The 24,604-nt window shown below is 57.1% G+C and overlaps 4 protein-coding genes across 11 annotated transcripts; 2 read left to right on the top strand and 2 right to left on the bottom strand.

Annotated features, from left to right (window-relative positions):
- Window positions 1–529: 529 nt before the first annotated feature.
- Window positions 530–3,189, top strand: SPSB2 (splA/ryanodine receptor domain and SOCS box containing 2). Of its 3 annotated transcripts, none has more exons than XM_036864602.1 (3): window positions 530–983; window positions 1,145–1,703; window positions 2,838–3,189. In XM_036864602.1, the coding sequence occupies exons 1-3, from the start codon at window positions 711–713 to the stop codon at window positions 2,963–2,965; spliced, it is 960 nt and encodes a 319-aa protein (XP_036720497.1). In that variant the 5' UTR covers window positions 530–710; the 3' UTR covers window positions 2,966–3,189. The 3 variants fall into 3 exon arrangements, with proteins under 3 accessions (XP_036720497.1, XP_036720494.1, XP_036720495.1); XM_036864600.1 differs by having other exon boundaries at window positions 537–983; window positions 1,145–1,895; XM_036864599.1 differs by having other exon boundaries at window positions 1,145–2,972.
- A 138-nt stretch (window positions 3,190–3,327) lies between these two features.
- TPI1 (triosephosphate isomerase 1) lies at window positions 3,328–6,989 on the bottom strand. The gene is made up of 7 exons (XM_036865095.1): window positions 6,753–6,989; window positions 5,494–5,617; window positions 5,306–5,390; window positions 5,099–5,231; window positions 4,726–4,811; window positions 4,059–4,146; window positions 3,328–3,930 (listed from the first exon to the last, which is right to left on the bottom strand). The coding sequence occupies exons 1-7, from the start codon at window positions 6,976–6,978 to the stop codon at window positions 3,812–3,814; spliced, it is 861 nt and encodes a 286-aa protein (XP_036720990.1). The 5' UTR covers window positions 6,979–6,989; the 3' UTR covers window positions 3,328–3,811.
- A 1,275-nt stretch (window positions 6,990–8,264) lies between these two features.
- On the bottom strand, window positions 8,265–21,352 carry USP5 (ubiquitin specific peptidase 5). 5 transcript variants are annotated; one of them, XM_036865091.1, is made up of 20 exons: window positions 20,972–21,352; window positions 18,057–18,182; window positions 17,744–17,888; window positions 17,413–17,546; window positions 17,111–17,256; window positions 16,682–16,866; window positions 16,120–16,214; window positions 15,373–15,566; window positions 14,572–14,643; window positions 14,220–14,307; window positions 13,966–14,091; window positions 13,315–13,468; window positions 12,805–12,979; window positions 12,107–12,195; window positions 11,086–11,277; window positions 10,439–10,582; window positions 10,208–10,353; window positions 9,835–9,988; window positions 9,519–9,599; window positions 8,265–8,889 (listed from the first exon to the last, which is right to left on the bottom strand). In XM_036865091.1, exons 1-20 carry the CDS (start codon window positions 21,080–21,082, stop codon window positions 8,882–8,884), a joined length of 2,565 nt encoding a protein of 854 aa, XP_036720986.1. In that variant the 5' UTR covers window positions 21,083–21,352; the 3' UTR covers window positions 8,265–8,881. The 5 variants fall into 5 exon arrangements, with proteins under 5 accessions (XP_036720986.1, XP_036720982.1, XP_036720983.1 ...); XM_036865087.1 differs by having other exon boundaries at window positions 9,515–9,599; window positions 20,972–21,349; XM_036865088.1 differs by having other exon boundaries at window positions 9,515–9,599; window positions 11,155–11,277; window positions 20,972–21,347.
- Window positions 21,353–21,897: 545 nt separating this feature from the next.
- On the top strand, window positions 21,898–24,092 carry CDCA3 (cell division cycle associated 3). 2 transcript variants are annotated; one of them, XM_036865096.1, is made up of 6 exons: window positions 21,898–22,034; window positions 22,249–22,423; window positions 22,691–22,817; window positions 23,077–23,370; window positions 23,508–23,611; window positions 23,738–24,092. In XM_036865096.1, exons 2-6 carry the CDS (start codon window positions 22,304–22,306, stop codon window positions 23,891–23,893), a joined length of 801 nt encoding a protein of 266 aa, XP_036720991.1. In that variant the 5' UTR covers window positions 21,898–22,034; window positions 22,249–22,303; the 3' UTR covers window positions 23,894–24,092. The 2 variants fall into 2 exon arrangements, with proteins under 2 accessions (XP_036720991.1, XP_036720992.1); XM_036865097.1 differs by lacking the exon at window positions 21,898–22,034 and having other exon boundaries at window positions 22,309–22,423; window positions 22,695–22,817.
- The last annotated feature ends 512 nt before the right edge of the window (window positions 24,093–24,604 follow it).

Below are 24,604 nucleotides of genomic sequence, written 5' to 3'. Positions count from 1 at the left end.
CGTTATTCCCATTTTACGTAAGAGAAAACAGGTTTAGAGAAGTCTGGCAACCTCTCCAAGGTCAGAGAACTAATTAGTGGTGTAGCTTCACTCACAGCCAAGGTCTTGTCCACACACTCTACCAGATGAGGCTGACAGCTCAGGAATGGATTGACGGGTAGCCTGAAGGCTGGAACAGCACGGAGACCCATGACGCCTACCTCTCAGAGCCAGAAACTCAAGAGTTCAGAGCCTCAGGCACAGAGCAGGCTGACTCACAACCCGGGTCAGAAAAAGATCAGCCCAGTGACAGTGACCCAGAATCACCAGGACTCGGAAATAGATGTCACCACAGTGGAAGCCCTTCCTTGACCTCCTGTCCCATATCCCTAGGGGCTCAGGGGCTGCTGGCCCAGGAGGCTCAAAGTTCTTGACGGTGGAGAACAGACCTCCAAAGCGATGATACCATGAAAGGGTCAACTCCGAGCTTGGGCGGCCAGGGGCGGACTCCATAGCAGCCGGGTAAGATTCAAGCGCCCGGCCCGCCTCCTCGCGGGGGCGGGGCCTCGGGGCGAGGAGCGGCCTGGGACTGTGACCAGAGGTTTACGGCCCGGGAATGGGCTCTACGCGCGACGTGCCCCCGGCGGCCCAGGCCGGAGCCGAGTGTTAACCGCCCCTCGAGGGGCCCCGCGGGGGCGCGGTCTCGGGGCGGGGCGCGACCTGAGACGGCGATGAGAGAGTTAACCGCCCGGAGGGGCCGTGGGGGCGGGGCCTCGGGGCGGGGCGAGGCCTGGGGGAGGTGCTGGCGGCGGAAGAGGCCGGCGGTCTGCGCCCGGCGCGCTTCGGCAGCTTTAGGCTGGCTGCTCCCGAGGGCCGGCGACCTCCCGGCACGGGAAGCCGAGCGAGGTTCGAGGGCGGTGACAGGGGTGCGGGGCGCGCGAGGGGGAAGGTCCCTCGACAGGCCGAAAGGCGGCGAACTCGCGAGTCTCGAGAGACCGGGACAGGTGGGTGAGGGCAGGGTAGTGATGGGCCTGGGAGCTTTGGGGGAGCAAAGAGGGAGGAGCGGGGCGGTGAGCAAACCTGTGGAAAGGATGGGGCGCCTGGGTGAGGAGTCCCCTCCAGGATCCCTCGCTTCACACACTCTTTTCTCCCAACTCCTCTCTAGGTCGATCCCGACCGGGAGCTCGACTTTCAGAAGAGAGACGCCCCAGCAAGCCTCTTTAGGGGAGTTCTCCAGCTCCTCACCTCCATGGGCCAGACAGCCTCGGCAGGGGGCGGCAGCAGCAGCACCCACACCCCGCAGGCCCTGTACCCTGACCTGTCTTGTCCCGAGGGCTTGGAGGAGCTGCTCTCGGCTCCCCCTCCTGACCTGGGGGCCCAACGGCGCCACGGCTGGAACCCCAAGGACTGCTCAGAGAACATCGAGGTCAAGGAAGGGGGGTTGTGCTTTGAACGGCGGCCCGTGGCCCAGAGCACTGATGGGGCCCGGGGTAAGAGGGGCTACTCGAGGGGCTTGCACGCCTGGGAGATCAGCTGGCCCCGGGAGCAGAGGGGCACCCACGCTGTGGTGGGCGTGGCCACGGCCCTGGCGCCGCTGCAGGCTGACCACTATGCGGCGCTGCTGGGCAGCAACAGCGAGTCGTGGGGCTGGGACCTTGGGCGCGGGAAGCTGTACCATCAGAGCAAGGGGCCCGAGGCCCCCCGGTATCCAGCCGGACCGCAGGGTGAGCAGCTGGAGGTGCCGGAGAGGCTGCTGGTGGTTCTGGATATGGAGGAGGGAACTCTGGGCTACGCTATTGGGGGCACCTACCTGGGGCCGGCCTTCCGCGGACTGAAGGGCAGGACCCTCTATCCAGCAGTAAGCGCTGTCTGGGGCCAGTGCCAGGTCCGCATCAGCTACCTGGGCGAAAGGAGAGGTGAGGCCTGGGGCAGGTGTGGGGAGAGTAAGTTCTGTCACGGGGGTCTGTGGTTTTGGGATGGAAGCTCAACGCCTTGCAAGAGCAGAGGGAACTGGCCTTCATCTGACCCGTCTCCTACCCCTATTCAGTGCCAGGAATGGCTAAGAGTCTTCACAGCTGTTAGCTAACTCAATCTTCCTAACAGCCATAGAGGTAAAAGTAAGGCTTGGGAAAGCAACTTGCTAGTGAAAGGTGAACCCTCAGAATGGAGTGAAGCCCTGTGGGGATTAGGGCTTCACAGGAGAGATCAGCCCGTGGAGCAAGAGGTGCAAAGGGTTAGATTTGTCCTGGGCTAGGTGTACAAGTCCCAGAGGAAGAGGACTGGCGGTGCCAGGCGCCCACGGTGTGTACCCGGCTCACTGGGCTCTGACTCTGACACATACCTACTTCCTTCCTCAGTCGAACCCCAGGAAGGAGCCGTTGAGGTCCAGGCACCTGGAAGAGCAGTGAAGGAGGCAGGGCCTTGGGGCTGAGAGGACTTAACTGTTCTGCAGGTGCCGAGTCTGCAGCAGAGGGTGGCCGCCTCTCCCCCGTAGCCCATGGGAGCTATTGTAGAGTGGAGGAGGGCCACCCTTCCTTTCACCTCCTCAGCCCCAGCTCTGGGGCCTCTCTGGATTCAAAGCCTGGGCCAGCTCCACGGTCAGAGCCGCCTCGGCCTGTTGCTTAAGACGGCCTTACTTAGAGCTTCACCCCAACTCCGACCGGGGACGTGTGAGATCCATGATGCGTCCGCCATAAGAGCAGATGCAGAACTTCAGGGCACCGTAGACCTCCCCTGAACCGAGGTGGGAGCAGACTTGCAGCAGGAAAACGGAAGGGACTCTGGGCAGGACCCCGTGGTTTGAGGATGTCTGGCTGGTGGCCCCACCCGTACTTACCTTCCCTCATTCTCTCTCCCAGCCGAGCCACACTCCCTTCTGCACCTGAGCCGCCTGTGTGTGCGCCACGCCCTGGGGGATACGCGGCTAGGCCACGTTTCTGCTCTGCCCTTGCCCCCCGCCATGAAGCGCTACCTGCTCTACCGGTGACCCCTGTGATACCACAGATTGCGCTGGGGCCTTGACCCACGCCTCGGGGGGAGGCAGCACTGCTGGCCTAGACCAGCTGCCTGAAGCCCGTCACGCTGGGTCCCACCCCACCCCAAGCTCTGGGGAGCACTGCAGCCCCAGGGCCACCCAGAGGGTGGAAGGGAGGGAGCTGTTACTCAAGGCTGTGGCAGCCTGGTACACAAGACATTTCTGCAAGTAAAAGTTGTAAGAGATGTGCTGCTGTAGAAACCTGTTTGTGGTTTTTTTGTTTTTTTTTTTTTTTTGCACAAGGGTCCCGTGGCTGCGTCAAAAGGGAAAAAGATGATCTGGACAAGTTCAGTGAAGAAGGACACACCCCAAGGCTTAGTGCCAGGTGTTTATTTCCCGCACACGCAGGACTGCTCACAGACACAACACACACAGGCATAGGCATCGGCACCGTGGCAGGGAGCAGCACCCCGGCCTCAGCAGAGGACAGGGCTTTCTCTCAGCCCCTGCCCTCGTGGCGTGAGATGGGACAGGACGGGGTCTTTCTCCTGCCTTCACTGGGGACTGAGGGGACCCATAAGCAAACACCCCTCCCACCTCTCAGCCAAGGAAAAGCCACCTTGGTGACAGGTTTAGTTCCAACTGTTACAGTAAGTGGAAGCGGGAGTGGCCTGGTCCCAACCATTACAGGGTAGGGTGTAAACGGTAAAGGAAGAGGTACACTTTGGATTAGGCCACAAGAGGCAGCAGGTGACACCATCAGAAGCACGTGTGAAGGTCGGGGGGCAGTACAGTTACTGGGCTTCTGAGCTACCTAGTCCCTGTCTCAGCAGGAAGGGTAGCAGAGATGGGCAGGGCTTATTGTTTGGCATTGATGATGTCCACGAATTCAGGCTTGAGGGAAGCACCCCCCACAAGGAAGCCATCCACATCAGGCTGGCTTGCCAGCTCCTTGCAGGTTGCCCCAGTCACAGAACCTGGGAAGGGAGAAGAGGGGGAGAGGGCAGGGATGGGAGGGGGTACTCCAGCCCTACCTCCATGTCAAAGAAGGACTCAATCGGGTTCTCAGCCCACTCCACCTCCGGCTGGAACCAAACCCACTTACCCCCATAAATGATGCGGGTGCTCTGAGCCACTGCATCAGAGATGTTGGACTTAAGCCATCCCCGGAGCTTTTCGTGTACTTCCTGGGCCTAGAACAAGAAGCTAGACTAAGACTTTCACTCAAAGGGGCAAAAACCCTGGGCACCAGTGGAGACAGTGGAGTGTGGTTTTGGGACAAGAACCCTGGGATCTGAGATAGAACACCAGGGCTTCGATCCCACCCAGGTCCTGGAATGGATGTCCTTTGACATGTCACTCTCTTTTCTCCTGTCTTTTTTTTTTTTTTTTTTTAATTAACACCTTTATTGGAGTATAATTGCTTTACAATGGTGTGTTGGTTTCTGCTTTATAACAAAGTGAATCAGCTATACGTATACATATATCCCCATATCTCTTCCCTCTTGTGTCTCCCTCACTATCCCACCCCTCTTGGTGGTCACAAAGCACGGAGCTGATCTCCCTGTGCTATGCGGCTGCTTCCCACTAGCTATCTAATTTTACATTTGGTAGTGTATATATGTCCATGCCACTCTCTCACTTCGTCCCAGCTTACCCTTCCCCCTCCCCTCTCCTGTCTTTTAAATGAGGGGTTGGCCCAGGTGGTCTCCATGACCCTCCAGTTCTACCAAGGCAGGGGAGATGAGGGTAGGGCTCCTGGGCTTGGTTACCTGTTGGGGTGTCGCAGTCTTGCCAGTACCAATGGCCCACACAGGCTCATAGGCCAGGACAACCTTGCCCCAGTCCTTCACATTATCTGTGGGACAGAGATCACAGGTGGAAGGGTGAACAGGAAGGAGATAGCCAGCTGTTTCCCCAGGGAATGAGTGACGGTGGCCTACTGCCCCCTGGCGGCCGTTAGAGGAACTCCAAGTGGCATCTATACCATCAGGGCAGGAGCAGAAGTGATAAGGATACAAGGGTTCTCACCCTCCCCTTTCCTGAATCAGCGTGGGGATCAAGTCAGGCTGCAGGGCATCTGACCCCACCCTCTGTGCCTCCGTAGCCCTGGCTAGGCTCAAAGGTCCCTTTCTCCAGAGATACCTGCGATGACCTTGGTTTGCTCGAAAACGACCTTCTCAGTGATGCCAGCTTCCCTCTCATCTAGCTTCTCCCCAATGCAGGCGATTACTCCAAGTCCCTCTGCCAGGGCGTGAGCCACCTTCTGCCCAATCAGCTGTTGAGGAACAGACTCGGTGAGACACCTGTCTTGGGATAAGCCATCTCTTATCTCCTCTCCTGGTTACTAACCTCATCTGACTCCCCAAAGACATGCCTTCTCTCCGAGTGCCCCAGGACCACCCACGTGGCTCCACAGTCTTTGATCATGCCAGGGCTAAAGGAAGAGAACAAACCACGGTTCAGCAGGGAGCCCACCCTGTCGCTTTCCCCTTCATGAGAATAATGAGGGCTGCGTCCACCACCCACCCACACCTCACCTGATCTCCCCCGTAAAGGCCCCATTAGCCACTTTGTAGCAGTTCTGCGCAGCCACTGCAATCTTGGGATCTAGCTTCTGCCGGGCGAAGTCAATGAAGACGGTGGGGGGTGCGCAAACCACCTCTGAGGGATGAGACGGTGACAGAGGGGATGAGGTCACTGGAAGCCTTCATTCCCCAGACCCCATCCAGTGTTCGGGAGCCCCCTAGCCTTCACCACTTTCTTAGTTCTGCTTTTGCCCTTTTTCACACCAGCACGATAATCACTGTTCGCTCTGCAGCTCAGGCTGGGCCTGGACCCAACTCTTTGAGCCTTCCAGGTACCCCTGAGAGGCCATGGCCCTTGCCCTGCCCTCTGCTCTTTTAACAGCTATGGCTCCGATTTCCCCAGGCTATTCTGGGCCTGGGCACCTCCTAGACTCAACATTCTCTGGGGGCCGACCCCGCCTCCCTTCTAAAATAGCCCATCCCCACCTTCGGAACCGGGCCAGGCAAGGATTTTTAGCAAAAGCAGAAGGGGCCAACTCCTGGGGTTTGTACTGGTGTCTTTGGGGGTAATAAACCAGAAGGGGATGCCTCTTGATCAGACCCGGGGTTCTGTGACTTAGGTGCGTGGGAGGGGAAGAGCTGAGGACTGCACTCTGCCGTGGGTGGCAGCGAGCCGACTGGCTCATAGAGGCTTTGCGCTTTCCCGTTTCCAGGCTGGAGAAAGCGGTAGGATCGCTCTTCACTCCCAAATGGCTCAGCCCCTTCCGCGGAAGGCAGGAGTCATGCAGGCCGCCGAGGGGAAAGGGTCAGAGCGGTAGCTCAGGAGGCCAAAGCCACTCGGCCGCCCAGGCAAGGCGCGGGGAGGAGTCTCGGGCTACGTGCGGCGGCGCACGGAGCCCGCGCCTAGGGGGCAGCTTAAGCCAGTACTCAGCCTCCTCCCCCACACACCGGGCTGCCGCCGGCCTCTCCCGATCGCCCGCAGGGGCTGGTCTCCGCTTCCATCCCTGGCTCTCGGCGGGTGCAGCCCCCGTCCGCGCCCCGGGGCCACCATCCTCCCGACGACCCACAGCCGGAGGGCACCGTGAGATGCGGCCCCGTCTTTCTGCGTCGACACACCCCGGGTCCTGCGGCCGCGGGGCCAAGGCCCGGACCCCGACAGCCCTGGTCCCCAGCCGTGCACGCAGGGCCACGCGGACACCGGCTAAGAGAGCTCGGGAGAGGGCGCCGCCACGCCGGACCTCCCACCCCGGCCCTCCCTGGCCAAGGCTCACCGGTGTCGGCCGGCACCTTGGCCGCGTTCAGAGTGTTGATGAGCTCCCCCAGATTGTTCTTCCGTCCGTTCATCTTCCAGTTCCCCCCCACGAAGAACTTCCTGGAGGGCGCCATTGCGATGAAGCCGGCACACTGAAGGTCAGAAGCAGCGCGCAGCCGCTTCCACTGGCCGCTTATATAGAGCGCGGAGAGGCAGAACTCCGCCCCCCCCGCGTCCTCTGCCATGGCTGGCCCGGCCCGAGGAAGCCCTGCCCCCCGGCCCCGCCCGCCGCCCGCGGAGGCCCTGCCCCCGGCCCCGCCCGCCGCCCGCGTTGCGAAGTTCTGACGTTACCACCATTCTTGTAGCAACGTTCCAGGGCTGGCTGGGGCTCACAGTCGCTTCAGCCGCAATTGCCACACTTTGGGGAGAAGGCGAGAGCTGTGCGCCTGGCAGGCACTCAGGGGAGCCCCCTGTTCACGGCTGCAGCCCCCCAGAGGGCCAGAGGGATCCCGAGGGGGGCGCTGGCTGCAGGCCCGGCCACTCCACTCCCAGGCTTGGCCTCAGAGCCCTGAGGGGCTTCTCTCCCAACTCTGGGAAAATGAACCCCCTCCCCCCATCGGAGCGACCACATCCCTGACTGCTGAGCAGGCACCTTTGACCTACCAGGGCGAGCCCAGCGCAACAGAAATTGGGCAAGTAACAGGGTTCAGAGGCGGAGGGACGGCCCACGTTGGCTGGAGACGGTGCAGCTAAGAAAGAGGCAGTTCAGAAGTCTGCCCTGCCCCCAGGAGTACCCCACTTTTTTTAAAAAAATTATTTTATTATATATTTATTTATTTATTTATTTATGGCTGCGTTGGGTCTTCGTTGCTGCGCGTGGGCTTTCTCTAGCTGCGATGAGCGGGGGCTACTCTTCGTTGCGGTGTGCAGGCTTCTCATCGCGGTGGCTTCTCTTGTTGCGGAGCACGGGGTTCAGTAGTTGTGGCTCGCGGGCTCCAGAGCGCAGGCTCAGTAGTAGTTGTGGCACACGGGCTTAGTTGCTCCGTGGCATGTGGGATCTTCCCGGACCAGGGCTCGAACCCGTGTCCCCTGCATTGGCAGGCGGATTCTTAACCAGGGAAGTCCATGGAGTACCCCACTTTTTACTCCAGCGGGCCAAGGACTGACAAGGGACTGCAGGGCCTGGGGCCCAGGGCTCCCTAGCCACTGGGGACATTTGGGAGGTACCCATTTGGGCCCCCTCTCCTGTGATGGCTGGAAGGAAGGACTCTTGACCCCATCTGTGCTCTGTGTCACCCCACTCCACTTTTCTTCATCTGACAGCCCGCACCCCTCAGCTTTCCTCTACTCCCCCAGTGCTCACCTCACTCAGCCCCCAATCTCCCAAGAGCGCCAGAACGGTAAAAAGCACACAACTGCCTATGAGGGGGCACGAGGGTCAAAGGGCTGGGGCCAGGAGTTTTCAGAAACTGGCCCTCCTGCTAACCCCAGGGGGTTAACGGTCTCCCCCAAGTTATCAAACAGGACACAATTGAGCCATTGTACTTTTATTCACATCCTGTATTTTGGCATTTTCCAGAGAAGGACAGGGGAGAGACAGGGTGGGGAAAAGACTGAGGCAGGAGGGTGAGGGGGGTCCCCATTTCCCTTATGTCCCTCCTTGCCCGACCACACGGGGAGCAAACACAAAGTGGGGAGGGGAGGCACAGAAGCCCCCTCCGGTGGAAGAGGCTGCACAAAGCTACACCCACACCACACACACAAACAAGCCCGCTCCACGCCAGGCCGGCAGGATCACAGAGAAGCAGAGCACTACGGAGTCAAGGGCAGGAAAGCAACAGTTTCCTCACAGACAGGCAGCCGGCCCCTCCTGTGCCCTTCCTGCTCTATCCCCAAAGTCTCCCGAGCGCCCCTCGCTTTGCTTGGCCATTCTCCCATGACCACTAGCTTCTTCCCTGCTACTGGGGACGAAAAGAAAAAGGGTACAGAGCAGGGGGGCGCCCATCCCTCATGCTGGGTGGTCTGTCCCCCGCCCTCAGTGGTAAGGGCTCAGGGCAGGCTCTTAGCTGGCCACTCTCTGGTAGAAGTAGATGTAGCCCAGGTCCTTGGGCGGCTTCTCAGAGGCACACACTTTCTGGTCATTGTAGATCACCCATCTGGGGAAGGGGGTGGGGGAAAAGGATGAACAACCCGGGCATTCTCAACTCAGTCTCTCTGATGTGGCCCCTGGAGTTGACCCTGGTGACTCTGGGGCGAAGGCTCCCAACATTCTCTGCCTGGGTCCCCAAACCTACAGTCTAGCTGCCACCTGTCTCAAGGGAACGTCCCAATCTCACAGGCTCATTCCTACTCTACTCGGTGTCTTCAGACCCTGTGGTATCTTTACAGCCACCTGCGCCCATTCCTTTTAGGTAGGGGTCAGCAAGCTTTGTCTGTCAAGGGCCAGACAGGAAATGTTTCAGGTTTTGCAGGCCACCCGGTCTGACACAACTACTCAGCCTGCCTGTTGCAGCGTGAAAAGAGCCACAGGCGATACATAAACGAGTAAGTGTGGCCGTGCTTGTAAAAACTTTATTTATAAAAGCAAGTGGCGGGATTCAGCCCTTGGGTCCTCGTTTGCCCATCTCTGCCGTCAGGCTTTCTGTCAATTTCTGGTGAATCTGCGCCCCCCCACCAGGCAACGCTTTATTGTCCCTCACAAATATTCTAGGACTTCCAGGATGGCCCCTCCCCATCCCCAGAAACACTGCCCCATTCAAAAGGCACGTGCCGTCCCCTCACCTGCCTTCCTTCTTGACGTGGCAGACGTAGTGACCACACATGGTTGAGGTGCCCATGTGACTAATGAAGGCGAAGAGCTGATACTCTAGGGAGGGCGGGGGAGGGGAGGAGACAGTGAGGGCGGATGCATCCACACCCAGGACGGGATTTCAGGGAGTGTCGATCAGCCCCAGAGGATCCCACCTTCAGGAGTCACGTCAGTGGAAGGAAGCTTCTGACCTCTGTGCCCCCCGAGGGAAGCAGAGCTACCTTGGGATGAGGACCTGGAAGCCGACTGGCTAGATTCTCCCAGGCCCGTCCTGTTTCCCCGGGACACTCACTTCCAGGACCGTCCCGGACTTTAGGTCCCACCGGTATGGACTCGGAGATGGAGTCGGCAGCTGAGCGGCCCTCGGAGATGTCCATGGCAGCTTCTGCGTCCAGGTCGTCTATGTGACTGAAGATCCAGTCCACAGCCCGTTCTAAACTGTTATTCTGGGAGAGGAGGGAAGCATTACTTTTTATTTTTTAGCAAAGTCAGGGTCAAGAAAGCCCCCAGTGAAGGCCTCTGCTCCCTTATCACAGCCACTAAAGGGCAGAGCCCCAGACTGGCCGTACCACACAGGTCGTCCTCGGTCTTGCTCACGAGGGATGGAACCTCACTCCCACCCGCTTCTTCCCACAGGTCCCGTCCTCATCTGGGGGCGCCCATACCGTGGCCCGCAGGGCTTTCAGGGCCTGGTCCCGGGAGAAGCCCATGGAGACGATGGTGGTCACACAGTCCTCTGGCGGGGGGTCAGCTGCTGCGCTTGTGGAGCCGGGCCCGCTGGAGCCAGGCAGGATGAGGGGGTTTGCAAAATCTGCGGATGTGAAGGGGTTGAAGTGTTTGGGGGAGGGTGCTGGCCCTGCCTGCTCACCACCCCCCAGCTCCCCAGCTCTGCTTACCTGGATCATCCATGTGCGACATGACCCAGTTCATGGCGGCCTCGGCCCCGCTGTTGCCCGTGTAGTAGACGGCTTTGCGGCAGGCGTCCATCGGGAAGCCCATCTCCACCAGCTGGATGATGACCGATTCATCCAACATGGGCGCTGTTGGCGGAGAGGCGCGGGCACAGGGGCCTGACTCCCTGGGCCACTCCCTGGCCCTCCTCGCTCCCACCGTCCACCCCAGCCCTCTTCCAGCCGCCCGTCCAGGTGTTTTTCCTCCATGGCCTGGCACCTTATTCCAGAACTAAAATGACAACACAACATCACGTGTGGCCAGCAGTATATCCTCAAGGTACAGAACTGAGGCTAGAGGTCCCCCAGGGAGCCCCTTCCTTGCCCACTCTCTGAGAACAGGCCGTTTCTGGAGTATGAGAACCTGCCCCCGCCCCTAGCCAACTCGAGGTGAACGAGGGCAGAGGCGATTAGCCACCCACACAGAGGATGTGGCTGGGGGTTCTCTATTGGTCCTCATGTCCATCAGGAGGGCAGAGGAAATTCGAAAGGGAGGACAGGAGAAACACAATGGACAGGGACAAGGGGAGGCAGGCAGAGAAGACCCCCCCATCAGCAAGGGAAAGAGACAGGCAGGAAGAAGAGTCACTAACATGTCGGAGAGGAGAAGTGAGGGGAGCAGAAGGAGTCTTCGTCTTCGTTGCCATAGAAACCAAGGCTACCTTTGGGCTCATCCGGAGTGACCAGGGGTGGGGCAATGTCGGGCAGCTCCTCCTCTCCAGGCTGCAGCCCTGTGCCCCTCAGCTGGGAGATGTCTAGCTCCTCTGGCATCTCGATGGATACATCTGCAAGTGGAACAGCAGGACAGAGGTCACCTCAGCAGCTCCCCGAGGCCCTCTGGGGATAAGCACTCCAGGAATCTCAAGCCCCTACCCCCCATCCTGCTCTGTACTAAGATGCTGCTCAGAGCGGGACCCATTGCAGGGGTCTCAGTGTAATAAAAATAATCACGGGCCGGGGTTCAGGAGACCAGGATTCCAGTCCTGGATCTACCACCAATGAGCCATGAGCCGGGAAGGAGCCTCTGACTGCGCCGCAGAATGATTCTATACTTCCGTGGGGCTCGACTTATCTAGGGAATGAAGTTAATTCTGCAGTTCGCAAAGTCATCAGGGGCCTGTAAGGCCCGTGAAAAACTGTTTCAAGATTATCAAAATGAAAACATCTTACCAATTATATAAAACTATGAAGATAACTTTTGGTTTTAAGTCATAACTATAAAATCGAAGAAGTGTTAAACAACAAGATCCTACTGCACAGCACAGCAAACTGTATTCAATATCTTATGATAAACCATAATGGAAAAGAGTATTAAAAAAAAAAGGAATGTGTATATATAACTGAATCACTTTGCTGTACAGCAATAGTTAACACAATGGTGTAAATCAACCATACTTCAATTAAAAAATGTAGTGAAAAAATTAAAAAATCAAAAAATCAAAGAAGTCTTAATATTTTTAGTCAGCTCTTTTCAAACTAGACACATTTTGAAACATCTAAGGTAACGTTTCCCCTTTCAGAGGGAAGCTGGAGAAGCACTAGTTGATGTGTTAAGGCCCCTTCTTTTTCTAGCACTTTCTGCTTAACCTCCCTCGCTCGTCCCAGCCACCATACCCAGTTTCTTGGGCACCCAGTCTAAGCCGAAGGTGAACTTCTTGATCTGGATGACCAGGTAGTCAGGGAATGAGGCAAATCGTGTGGTCCTAGGGAAGAGAGAATGTCCTGGTACCCAGAGAACCTCTCCTGAAAGCCCCACCCTCAGCCTGTCATGGATAGAAGGCCTAACAGCCCAGAAGACACTCCATATTCTTTTCTTGCCCTGGCCAGGCATCAAAAGCATCTGTAGACAAGGAGAAGCAGAGGCCGGGGAAGTGAGGGGGATGGGGGGTGTCTCACGGGCAGGAGCGGCAAAGGGGCAGATGGCTGAAATCCCGGAGACCAAAGACTCTTTCACATCTCAAGTGCATGCCAATGATGGGTTAGCAAAAAGTAAGATCATCTGCTGGAAGTTTCAATCCTGTCCACGACTGTTACTAAGTGCCTGTGCTTTGCCAGGATTGGGGAAGTGAGCGGAGAGAAGCTGCCCTGGGAACTGATCCCATCCCCAGAGAGACGAGGGACTGGCAGGGGCGGGTCAAGGTAACGTGTTGCAATTATCCGAGTCCACTCCTGCTAGGGCCTCTTGGACCAGGGTACCAGCCTCAACTGATACAAGTCTGAGACTCTGACCACAAAGGGACTCGAGAATGCAAAAAAAGGCTGACAGCATCTTTGGGTTTACCCTGACGCGGGCCCGGAGCCACAGGACTTACTTGACGGCTACTGACTTGGCCTGCAGGGCCGTGCTCCAGAAGTCATCCACCTGCTCGGGGGCCCCATAGGCCTCCAGGCAGGAACTGAAGGGCACCTGGGCCCGGACCAGTTCTGGCAGCGGCAGCTTCTCCTCTTCGGCTTGCCGCTTCTTCTCCTCGTACTCCAGGAGCTCCTCTGGTGACAGAATCGGTGGGTGGATCCCTCAGAGGGGGCTGCCTCTTTCCCCCCTTAGCCTCTCCCTACTGGCTCTGAGTCCATGACCACCTCAGCTCCTCCGCCTCCCCAAACCTACCGGACACACGTCCGTCTGTGATCTTGCCTCTTTCTCAACACAGCTCTGCTGACCAGCTGCAGGCAAGGTTAATCCCGCCTGCCCCCAACAGCCCCGCCTCGGCCCTCTGGCTGGGGAGCAGGGCGGACCGCGGGCTCTGCTTCTGTAAGGCACCCAAGCACTGCTCCCAGGCCTCCGCCTCCGCCTCCAGGCCCCGCTGGGAGAGCAGAGTGCCCACCTTTGTTCAGGGCCGCGTCCATGGGCACAGGCAGCTGCATGATGTAGTCCACTCGCTGGGTGTACTTCACCTTCTCTGTCGCCAGGCACTTGATCTTCTCCTCCACCAGGAAGCGGAACACTTCGTTCGGATTTTCAGAGCTCCGGCAGTTCCTCTACGGGGGAGAGGCAGGGTGGGGAGGTCTGGGCAGCCACGCACTGGGGTGGGAGCCTAGAAGAGTCACTCGGGGGGTCAGGGAGAGAGGGGAGTGGAAGAGAGGCGACCACGAAGAGGTGCAGGGATGCAAGAGCAGAGCAGAAGCCTTCCCTCATCAACCCCGCCAGTTCTGGCCCATCCGGGCACGGTGGGACTGCGTGGGAAAGCGCCTGTACTTTCTAAGTGCTAAGTATCCGCCTATCGTTTTCTTTGGGTGCATCCTTCATTAGGCTGCAAGCCCAGCGACTGTAAGGGTCACTCCTTTGCTGCTCTCCTCAGGTGCAACTGCTCCTCGCAGGGAAAGCTCAGGGCGCGAAGGCTGTGGGGTCCCAGGGGTGGGAGTGGGTTAGGGCTGACAGGAAAGAATGGGCAGCACGGAGAAAGGAGGGAACTGAATCGCAAGCAGACAGAAGGAGTGTGATAAGCGCCCTCCCTCACCACCTTCCCCGCCCTCACCTCCACCATGTTGATAAGGTGAAGAAAGAACTCTTGGGCATCCTGCTGCCGGTTGGTGGAGAACTCGGGGTGACCCTTGCCAATGAGGGCCTTGAACATCCGAGGGGCGATGCCATCTTGGACTTCCTAGGCAGAGCCAGGGCGGCGATTCAGCTGGGGCCCAAGAGGCCACCAAGTGGCCTTCTTTAGACACCTCCCGGATCTCAGTTTCCCCACAATTCCAGAGCCTGAAAGGGATGGAGGCCCAGACTCACCTTTTGTTCTGGCACCTGCTCCCCATCGCCCGACTCTGGTGCTGGCTTGGAGTACTCTCCCGAGAGAAGGCCATGGCCCAGCTTGGCCCTGCATTAACATCCAAGAGAACCACTCAGCTTCCGCCTGACACCCGTCTACACCGGATCCTCCCCAACTCAGCCCCTGCACAAAGCCCCCTTAGACAACTCTCTAAAATGTGAAAAACCTTAGATTCCATGGGAACCCGACTCAAGGCAGATAGCATGCCCAGAAGGCAGTCATCTGAAAGCCTCTAGCTGGCCAGGGGCTAAACTGCTGTCCACTCCAGGGGGTCACGGAGGAGCAAGAAGGCACACAGGACTAGCTACATACACCTGGGTGCTGAAATCCTGGGTAGGGTCCGTCGGGGCGTTCTGGAAGATCTTCTCCAGCTTATCCACATATCTGAGAGCAAAGGGAAGGATCATTGGAGGGGCTTGGGCCCAGGCCCAGAGGAAAAGGGAAGGGAGTAATTATCTACTAGCTCAGGGAACAGGTTCCCTCCAGAGGGGGGAGGCACGCAGTTGACCCTGGGGGTCCACTTCTTTCCAGCAACCTGCCCTCCCTCCCATTTCCAACTCGGTCAGCACGCAGGGCACTCCAGCCCCCTCCCTGAGAGAGAGTCGGGGGAAGGGAGAAGACAGCCCAGGAGAAGGATAAATACGGTTCATATTCTTTGAACAGAACGTGTCAATATGTTCTAAGTTTTCACGCGTGTACCAGGCCTTCCCAATTAGACAGTAAACTCACTTATGCTGAGAACCTGCCTTTCTTCTCTCGTCACGTCCCTAGCCCTCCCCTATCCCCAAATGCTCCATGTACCTGTTAGGTGCTCACCTGATGTCACTGGCCTAAAATAAAGACCACCTGCTCGCCCTTGAGTCAGTCAAGAGGCCTCGGGGGGCCCTGAGGTTGGGTGTCTGGCCCCACCAGTGGGTTTGTGTGTGGCCGGGTTGATGATGATACAGCCCTAGAACCTGTTCCCCTCGCAGAGTACCAGGAACTAAGACTGAGCTAGAACAGAGGTCCTGAGGGCAGCCAAAGGAGGTTGCCTGGAGGCTGGCCGCCAGGGGAGGAGCGGGTGTCAGGGGCGCAGAGCCCAGGGCCCGGCCTCGGGGAGAGGGCAGCACTCACTTCCTCTGGAAGTCGGGGATGCTGAAGAGCACCTGGACCACCGAGTTGAGGTAGCAGCTGTTGCCCAGGTTGCGGATGCCTGTGTAGCCGGGCCCGAACAGGGGCTTGAGCGGCACCCCCGACTCCTGGATCAGCTCCCACTCGCCGATGCGCTGGTTCATGTCTATCTCCAACTCCGTCATCGTCTTGTCCGTCTGCATGGGAAGGGGCACCTCAGTCAGGCTAAGGAACGCAGCCCTGCGTCTTTTCTGTTCTCTCACTGGGTCTAGGACGAGAGCCAGCTGGAGCCTGCAATGTGCTGAATTATGGGCTCTGACACGGGAGGCCCACTGGGTATCCTCCAGTGCAAGTTCCTGAAGGCCACAGGCAACTGTCCCAGGGGCCCGTTAGGCAGCAGGCCTCTGCCCAAATGAGGGGATGAGACGAACTCAACTCCCCCGAGCTGAAGCGTTCATCCATGCTGAAGCCCCCCCTTCTCACCCTCAGATCACCCAAGCATCGCTTCCTCAGGGCCATTTCCTCCATCCCCTGGACTAGGTGGCCCCCTGGAAACTCCTGCACTCCCTCCACAGTCTGCAGTTACTCCCGTATCTGCGTGAGCATCTGATCAATGCCTGCCTCTTATCTGGAATATAAGCCTATGAGAGCGAGGGCCACCCCGTCTCATTTGCAGTGACCAGCACATAGTAGGAGCTCAGCAGTAGTCAATGAACGATGAAATGATTCTAGAAGCTGAAGGGGTCTCACCTTCTGCATCTTCAGCATGTCGATACCGAAGTGGGACAGGTGCTCGGCCAGGTTGGGGTCCAGAACCATGTCATCCTCGTCATATGAGTACACGTCTAGCACAGGAGGCAGGAGCGGTGTCGGAGGGGGCGGCTCAGGCCCAGCCTGACCACCAACCCCACCCCCTGCCCTGAGAGGCCTCGGTGGGACAGAAGGACGAGCCGTGAGGGCAACGCTCTCGGCTCCCTCGAGCATCAGTGAGGCCGTAAGCCCTTCTGGGACGGGCTGTCCGGGAAGATGGGGTGAAACAGGATAAGGGCTGGAATTCATCGTGTCTCCACCCTATAGGTAAGGTTCTAGAGTGAGACGGGTTCGAAAGAACGCTCACTAAAAGATAACGATGGTAACCACTAGGAAGGGGACTGGGATTTGGGAGGTTAACTGAAAATTCAGTTTCACTGCAATATTTTCATCGTTTATCAAGAGAACAAACTCGCGCCTCGTTCGTGTCATGTGAAATGAGTTGACGGTTAAGACCCAGGGGTTTCCGCGTGGAGGCGGGCGGCCGGGGGCGGGGTGGTACCAGCTCCGTCGGGCGTGATGGTGCCCAGCTTGACGGCTAGCGGGTAGCCCGACTCCCGGTAGTGCTCCACGGCGTGGTTGTTGCCGCCGCTGCCGTCGAAGTAGCGCCGGCCACAGAGGATGGAGCCGTCGGTCAGGTTGAGCCACAGGTTCTCCCTCATGTCGCACTTGGAGCACTTCCAGCCACTAACCCCGGGAGAAGAAAATTAGCCGAAATATGGGTCAGGGGTTTATGGGAGCGGTGGGTCCCCCGCTGGTCCAAGACCTCTCTCTTCTCCTCTCCTCTGGAGGTCCCCTCGCTTAGCTCAGCTCCCCCAAGTCTCCCTCCTTATCCTGCTCCCGACCCTCTCTCCCACGAGACCCCCAGGAGGGTGGCCTCTTTGCCCCAGCTCTGGGGGTTGCACCCCGAGGTGGAGGGGCCAGGCCTCACCAGGGAGGGATTCGAGCAGGGCTGTCCAGCTGCTTGAGGTTGAAGGCATGCTTAGACACCTGCCGTACTTCCCCATCCCAGGCCTGCACCTCCTGCTTGCGGGAGGCTGAGTCGGCCGACAGTAGGGCCTCCACCGCACTGGTCACCTGGGGGAAGCAGAGGGTGAGAGACAGGACCCAGCCCACAGCCCCACATGCCCCTCTAGCCCCGTGGTCTTCAGCTTTCTCGGGCCTTGCCCACGACATCACTGCTCTGGCCCCGCCTGCCCTAGAATCTTCGGTAGGGCAGGAAGGTATTCATACCCGATCTCTGACCATGTCAGGCAGTCCCCCCAACCCATCCCGGGCTATCTCCAGGTAATCCGGCAAAATGATGATTTTTACATCCTCATCGTATTCAAACTTCTCCTCGCTGAGGTCAAACCCGCCTTCGACACCTGGTAAGACAGGGAAGAAGAGGGGGAGTAGGACCACCACCACAGGTCGACACCCCTCCTCTGATACAGCACTTCACCTTGTCCCCTCCAGAGCTTCAGGGCCACGGATCAGGCCCATCCTTCGGGGGCTTTCCTAGCACCTCTAAGAGCAGGAATGGCCAGCTCAGGGAGGAGGACAGGACGGCAGCGATGCTCACCGATAGCCAGACGGGTGGGCTTCTTGCGGGGAGGGTCTCCAGTGCTCGCAGTTGTGTCTTCCTCTTTCTGCAACGAGGCAGGAAGGGCAGCATCAGCCACGAGCACCAAGGGAGGTACAAACGAGGATGGACGGGATGGAGTGGGCTAATCTCGGAAGAGAAAGGAGGTAAAAAACACAAGTGCTGGGTTTTAATGACACCAACAGAAATAGGTGAGGGGGCAACTGAGGCCTGTGGGAGGTCAGGATGGAACAGACAGATTCAGTACGGGGGCCCCGTGGGATGTGCCCGAATGTCCTCAGGCCTTGCCTACCGGGCGCCGGGTCCGGCGGAGGTGCAGGTAGACTCGCTGGCCCGTCTTGTTGAAATGTCTCTCCACATACTGTTTCCCAAAACCCAGGAATGTGTTCATGCAGATGTAGAGGCCACCCTCAGACTCCTGCAGGACAAGAGGCAGGGGAGGGGACCCAGGCAGGATGAAGCCGTGCCAGGGGAAACCAAGACCTGCAGTCAGAAACTGCTGGCTTCCGGAAGAAAGGTCTGTCCTCAGACACCGTGTGGCTTTTGGCGAGTCACTTAGCCTTTTAGGACCTGGCACCTGGCGAAGAGTCTCCCCATCCTCCTGTGACTTTGATAACAACCCACAAGGACACCGGGGCTGAGCAACACCTATCAGTCACCATTCCTCTTCCTTCTTGCTCCTTCTTTGGAGCCCTTTGGTATACTGCAGAGAACTCCCTTTACCTCTTTCCTGGAGCCTAGAGATCCAGAGAGTGAATGGGGATCAACTACCATAGACTTGGAAAGACCTCCATGTCAGACACTGAACCTAATCTAGGGACACCATGACCAGCCCCACCCGACCTCCAAGATTCAGCAAACCTTCCAGACCGGAGAAGCACAGATGCCAGCACCTGAACAAGACACCTAAGCCCGAGCTTCCCAGCAAGGCCAGACCTTTCCCTTCCCTCACTCTACTAGGCAGTCGAACCCTGGTCCACACTGGTCTCCTCCTTCCTTGCCTGCTGAGGCCTGGCTCCAGGGGAACAATGCCTTGCTTGGGGCTCACAGCTGAACTGGGACCCAGTCTGGCAAGGACATGAAGTCCAGCATTCTCCAGTCACCGCCCTGATGCTTCCCCCTGCCCGCCCCCGACCAATAACCAAATCCCCACTGAAGTCCCATCAACCTCCAACCTCAAAGCCATCCCCTTTCTAGAACCATCTATCAACACCTTCTGAGACAACTAGAACACATATAACCCAGGAAGAAAACAGGGAAAGACAAGTATCCACTGTAAATCACAGCTGAGGAGGGAAGATGGGCTTTCCCCAAACTGAGCAAGTCCACCCGTGCCCTTGTGAAGAGAGTGATGGAGAAGGAGGAGGAGGAAATTGGACAACAGAGTCTTCCCTCAGATCCAAGCAACGACAGGCATCTTCTTCCTGGAATTAAAGCCTCAGTGGCCTTGAAATATTCTCTGCTGTGAGTTAAAAATAGGGCACCGCACCGCAGTTCTCAGTCCCATAGATTGCTCTGTACCACTCCCTAGAACAGTGTGGGTTATAACGTTCATGAACAAATAGAGCATTTCTCATCACGGAGGTCAAATAAGCTCTTTCTACCATGAACCCAATTTGAAGATAATCAAATATGCCAGAAGTTGGTTAGCAAAGCCAACCAGTGGAGATCTCCTGACTTGGGGTGAGAGAAGGAAAGTGTAATGAGATTACAAAAACCCCTTTTGGATTATTGAAACCATTACTAAGGAGAGGGACAGGAGTGTAGAGAAGGAGCCACTGTAGGTAACTGAAAGAAGGGAGACTTCTACCATCTGTTGATAATTAAGGAAAAAAACCTTTCCCTCCTGAGAAAGACAGTGCTTCATCAATGCGTGCACTTGATAAAACTGGGAGGCCTGTGGGAGCTCTGCAGTGATTAAACTCCTATGTTGCAAATAGAAGACACTGATTCCACCAAAGATTGGGAACCCTGGAGCTCTGCTCTGAACAGCCGTCCTCTTTTAGCTCTGCCAAAGCCAGACTTCAGAGAAGCAGCACATTGTCTGGGGCCCAGATCAAAGCCTAGCAAACCAAGCAACCTACAAATCACAGTGATGATCCTGAACTGGGCCTCAGATCACGCTGCTATCCTCAGCACTGGCGATGCATTAATGAAGCCTTTCCACTCTGACTTGCAGTTTTCCCGGCCATGAGCTGGTCTGGCTGAACACCCTGGGCAGGGCCCAGCAGCGGCTTGAGGGAGGGGTGGTGAGGGGGGCGGATCCCAGCCAGGCTGCTGCCCTCTCAGTTCAGGCTCTGGCCTAGCTGGAGGCTTGTGTCTGCCTGAGGGTGTCACAGGAAGGCAGAACTGCAGGAAGGGAGGGAGGTACCGGGTGGAGCCTGCAAAATGTGAAGCACGGTGTGGGTGGCGGCTTTGCCTAACTAGTCAAGAGTGGGAGCGGGATGGGAAAGGGGCCTTAGTATCTGCCACGAAAGAAACCACCTCTCTGGGAATACTTTCAAAAGGGTTCCCTCTGCTCTCTGTGATGGGCGGGAGAAAGAGAGAGGGCTGCGGCCATAATTCACCTCAAAGGAGAAACGACTAGAGCTTTCCTCTCCTCTTTCCTCCCCTCCCTACCACCAATGACCCACCTCCCCGGCCCCTGTCCATATTAACCATGGGTGGAGGCTCTCTAACTCTGCCTTTTTCAGAACCGGGCTTCTTCAAGGCCACTTCCAGACTACTAGGCGCCTGGGAACTGCAGTCCCCACCCTCCTACCCCAACCCGGGCCCAGAACTGCGTGGGGGGGGGAGGAGATGGGGGGGAGTCGCACCATCCCTCCCACACGAGACTACAAAACCCGGAGAGCCACGCGCGATAGGCAAGGCCAACTCCCAGGCTTTCGCAGGGGTCCACATGGGAGATGTAGTCCGGCAACCGGGTTGCCCCTTTGGCTTAGAACGGTAACGAAGGGAGTGAGCGACTACAATCCCCACAGTGCTCCACGAGACCGGGTGTGGGTGAGGCGGGCGCGGTGGCTTCCGGGGGCGGTAGTCACACGACACCTCCCGCGAATTCGAAGCAACGGCAGAAGTAGCGTGGGAGACTACAAGTCCCATGGTGCACCGCAGGGAGGCGGTGGCCCAAGACTTGCAGGCCCCGGCGGAATGACCAGGGCGATGGAAGGAAGTCGTGCTCCCTGCGGTCGTGGGGAATGGGCTTACCGGTGTGTCGAAGGAGAAGGCGCACTCGTCTTTGTGGACCCGGTCTCCAGCCTTGGGGACCCGGATAGTCGGTAATACTGACAGCAGCGCCTCCTCACTCAGCTCCGCCATGACACCGGCAGCAGCTCCTCCACACACAGCGGCTCCCACCGCTTCTAGTCCCCCACCCCCTACCCTTTAGTCCAATGAGCGCCACTCGTTAGGTGCATGCGCTGAAGGAAAGACGCGCGAGAATGGCAGTTGGACGGAGCCTGCCCGCTAGTGCTCCGCCCTCTGCCCGGCTCTTGACTATCGCCAATGAAAAGCGCTTCTAATGCAATCGATGCTCGGAAGAGCCAATCCCACTCCTCCAGGGCAGAGCGCACGTAGAGCAGTGAGGTGGGCCCCGGAGTTTTGGCTGCTGGGACTCCGGGACCCTACAATCCATTAGCGTGCTGTCTATTGAAGAGCAGAAACGGACGGTGGTTTAAACCAGTCAATCCCAGAAACTTTCCTGGGGACCTGTCCAATGGGGAAATAGAAGGGCAGTTGTAGTATTGATATTTGAAAAGGGGCTGTCCAATGAGGCGGGGTTTGAGAGTTAGTGTCGAGTGATTGCTAACTCCGTCGACCAATAAGGATTACGATCTCTTTGGCCTCAGAAAAATCTTCATAACTCCGTCTCCAGCTGGATATGTACATAATAGCGTAATAATTCATGATTCTGTTTTTTTAAAAAATCATTTGATTTCGAAACGGAAGGTCTCAAAAGCGAAAATTGGCATTCTGCAAAGTCTCACGACAGACAGCTCGCAGCCCTATACTGAACAAAAGTCCCCCTATCGAGGAGGCGTCACCCCTGGCAAGTCAAGCCGTCGTCCATTGGCCCCACGGTCCCCATGATAGACGTCCTCCCAGCCCAATGGCTTCCTGCGCTGGAGGCGGGCCTCACATAGCGGACCTATAGGAACCAGGATCGACTCAGCCAATAGGGTCAGGGCAGGGGCGTGGCGGGAAGTTTGAAACTTTGATTCGGGAGTTGAGGATCGAGCTGTTTTGCACCCAAAGCTGGAACTGGGGCCCGGTAAGTGATTTGAATAAATTAGTGAATAAGTTAGAGGGCCCAGGAGGCCCGGAAGGAGCTGCCTTGTCATCTGTATCAGTCATTATCCCCTCTGAGACCTCTGGCCCGGCGGCCAGGCGCTTCCTCAGCGGCGAACTGGGGAAGTTCGGGTGGTCTGGAGTCAGAGGGCGAACGTGGTCGCGGTAAGGACTGAGACCTGAGTCACTTCTCACAGGCATCCCTTCCTCGCCCGGGCCGGGCCCTGCCCCATCCTATTTCTCCTGGTTGAGATGGGCTCAGCCAAGAGCGTCCCAGTCACTCCAGCGCGGCCTCCGCCTCACAACAAGCTTCTGGCTCGAGTGGCGGACCCCCGTTCACCCAGCGCCGGCATCCTGCGCACTCCCATCCAGGTACTCAGGGCCCATCCAGGTACTCAGGATCGGGGTGGGGGAGGCAGCGAAACTGTCTGAATTTGGGGGCCTCTGCCTAACCTGATTCTGAGAGAGCTCACTCCCCGCCACCACCCCCCGCCTTATTTTCCACATTCTCAATCTCGGTGAAGTAGGCTGAGTGTCTGAGGGCCTTGGCAATTCCCGTCTGGAGTGTGGACCTGAGGCTAGAGACCTGGGGGTGGAAGAGTGAGGGCCCAGACTTGTTCTAGCCTTTGGTCCTGACAGGTAGAGAGCTCTCCTCAGCCAAACCTGCCAGCAGGGGAGCAGCTGGAGGGCCCTAAGCAGTCCCAGGACTCAGATCCCCGCTCTCCTACCCTTGGCATTGCACGGACACCTATGAAGACCAGCGGAGGTAAGTGTTGGGCCCAGGGAATTCTGGTAATGCTGTCACCTAGCATCCTTGGGTGACAGCTTTATCAGAAGGGGCCTCCATCCTCCTGCTTTGAACCCATGTCACTCTTTTCTCAACACTTTGCTCCCTCTCATCAACTTCTCTCTTCCCAATCCCTCACCCACCACGGCATGACTCCTAAGGCTCATGTATCTTTTCCTCCGTGCTGAATGATTTGTAACAGAGGGTCACTATCTCACTTCACTTCTCCCCCCCATAGAGCCCCCAAGCCCACTGGTGAAACAGCTGAGTGATGTATTTGAGACCGAAGACCCCACATTAAGTCTTCCCCCAGAGCCTGTTCTGCCCCTAGAGACACCTTCATCTTCTCAACTGGACTTGCCTCTGGGCACCCAGTTTTCCCTTGAGGATCAGATGCCACCTTGGAGCCAGACTGAGCTCCCCTCCAGGCAGGTGTTTTCCAAGGAGGAAATAGGACATGCCTCAGAAACCCCTATGGCCAGCCAGGACTCAGACAAGCCCTTGAGAGACCCCGAGACTCCTCGATCTTCAGGTACAGAATCTAAGGGCAAGGTATGGGGTAGAGAAATTGGGAGAACGCTCTGGGATAATGTCCATGAATGGATGGAGGAGAAGTAAACTGTAAACCCCTAATGTTGGCTGCTTGTTTTAACTCCTTACCAACCCTAGGTTCTAAGTGCAGCAGATGGAAACCAAACAGCAAGGTGCTAGGGAGATCTCCTCTCACCATCCTGCAGGATGACAACTCCCCCGGGACTCTGACACCACGACAGGTAAAGGGAGAGAGGGTGAAAGCTATTACTAGGAAATCCAACGTAAAGATGGGAGCCCTTTTCCCTGATCTTCTCTGCCCTGAACAACCTCCCGCCCTCCCTCACCTTGCCCACTGCCTTTTGCAGGGAAAGCGGCCTTCTCCCCTGAGTGAAAATGTTAGGGAACTAAAGGAAGGGGCCGTTCTGGGAACTGGACGACTTCTGAAAACTGGAGGACGAGCATGGGAGCAAGGCCAGGGCCACGACAAGGAAAATCAGCACTTTCCTTTGGTAGAGAACTAGGGCATGCACGGCCTCAGCACCGGGACTCACCAGGGGCCTAGTGATATTCTGTGTCCTCTCACCCCTTCTTTCCCTGGGAGACTGGAAAGGCTCGTTTTCTTCAACTCCCCCTACACTACCAACTCTGGGACTGAGAGCTTCCTTGGCTTTCTTTGTGTCTTATGTGTTTCTGTATATTAAAGCAAGTGATTTTAAATGATTTTTTTTTTACTGGAGTATAGTTGCTTTACAATGTTGTGTTAGTTTCTGCTGTACAGCAAAGTGAATCAGCTATACGTATACATATATCCCCTCTTTTTTGGATTTCCTTCCCATTTAAGTCACCACAGAGCACTGAGTAGAGTTCCCTGTGCTATACAGTAGGTTCTCAGTTGTCTATTTTATGCATAGTAGTGTATATATGTCAATCCCAATCTCCCAATTCATCCCAGCCCCCCTTTGTGTCCATACATTTGTTCTCTGTCTGTGTGTCTGTTTCTGCTTTGCAAATAGGTTCATCTGTACCATTTTTCTAGATTCCACATATGTGCGTTAATATACGACATTTGTTTTTCTCTTTCTGACTTACTTCACTCTGTATGACAGTCTCTAGGTCCATCCACATCTCTACAAATGACCCAGTTTCGTTCCTTTTTATGTCTGAGTAACATTCCACTGTGTATATGTACCACATCTTCTTTATCCATTCGCCTGTCGATGGGCATTTAGGTT

This window comes from Balaenoptera musculus, chromosome 10 (assembly GCF_009873245.2).
Source record: "Balaenoptera musculus isolate JJ_BM4_2016_0621 chromosome 10, mBalMus1.pri.v3, whole genome shotgun sequence".
In the NCBI taxonomy this organism is placed as follows: Eukaryota; Metazoa; Chordata; class Mammalia; order Artiodactyla; family Balaenopteridae; genus Balaenoptera; species Balaenoptera musculus.
Note: the sequence above shows the minus strand (reverse complement) of the source record. Positions and strands in the feature narration are given on the sequence as shown.

Bases quoted from the DNA above. Each gene is read 5' to 3' on its own strand.
- SPSB2 (XM_036864599.1), top strand. From the start codon at position 711: ATGAGAGAGTTAACCGCCCGGAGGGGCCGTGGGGGCGGGGCCTCGGGG. The intron at 984-1,144 runs GTGGGTGAGGGC...ACTCCTCTCTAG, and splicing joins GTCTCGAGAGACCGGGACAG to GTCGATCCCGACCGGGAGCT.
- TPI1 (XM_036865095.1), bottom strand. From the start codon at position 6,978: ATGGCAGAGGACGCGGGGGGGGCGGAGTTCTGCCTCTCCGCGCTCTAT. The intron at 5,618-6,752 runs GTGAGCCTTGGC...CTCATCCCTCAG, and splicing joins CAAGGTGCCGGCCGACACCG to AGGTGGTTTGCGCACCCCCC. The intron at 5,232-5,305 runs GTTAGTAACCAG...GTTCCTCAACAG, and splicing joins TCTTTGGGGAGTCAGATGAG to CTGATTGGGCAGAAGGTGGC.
- USP5 (XM_036865087.1), bottom strand. From the start codon at position 21,082: ATGGCGGAGCTGAGTGAGGAGGCGCTGCTGTCAGTATTACCGACTATC. The intron at 18,183-20,971 runs GTAAGCCCATTC...CTTGTCCTGCAG, and splicing joins CCTTCTCCTTCGACACACCG to GAGTCTGAGGGTGGCCTCTA. The intron at 15,567-16,119 runs GTGAGACCCCTT...CTTCCCATGCAG, and splicing joins ACATGCTGAAGATGCAGAAG to ACGGACAAGACGATGACGGA.
- CDCA3 (XM_036865096.1), top strand. From the start codon at position 22,304: ATGGGCTCAGCCAAGAGCGTCCCAGTCACTCCAGCGCGGCCTCCGCCT. The intron at 22,424-22,690 runs GTACTCAGGGCC...TGGTCCTGACAG, and splicing joins TCCTGCGCACTCCCATCCAG to GTAGAGAGCTCTCCTCAGCC. The intron at 22,818-23,076 runs GTAAGTGTTGGG...TCCCCCCCATAG, and splicing joins ACCTATGAAGACCAGCGGAG to AGCCCCCAAGCCCACTGGTG.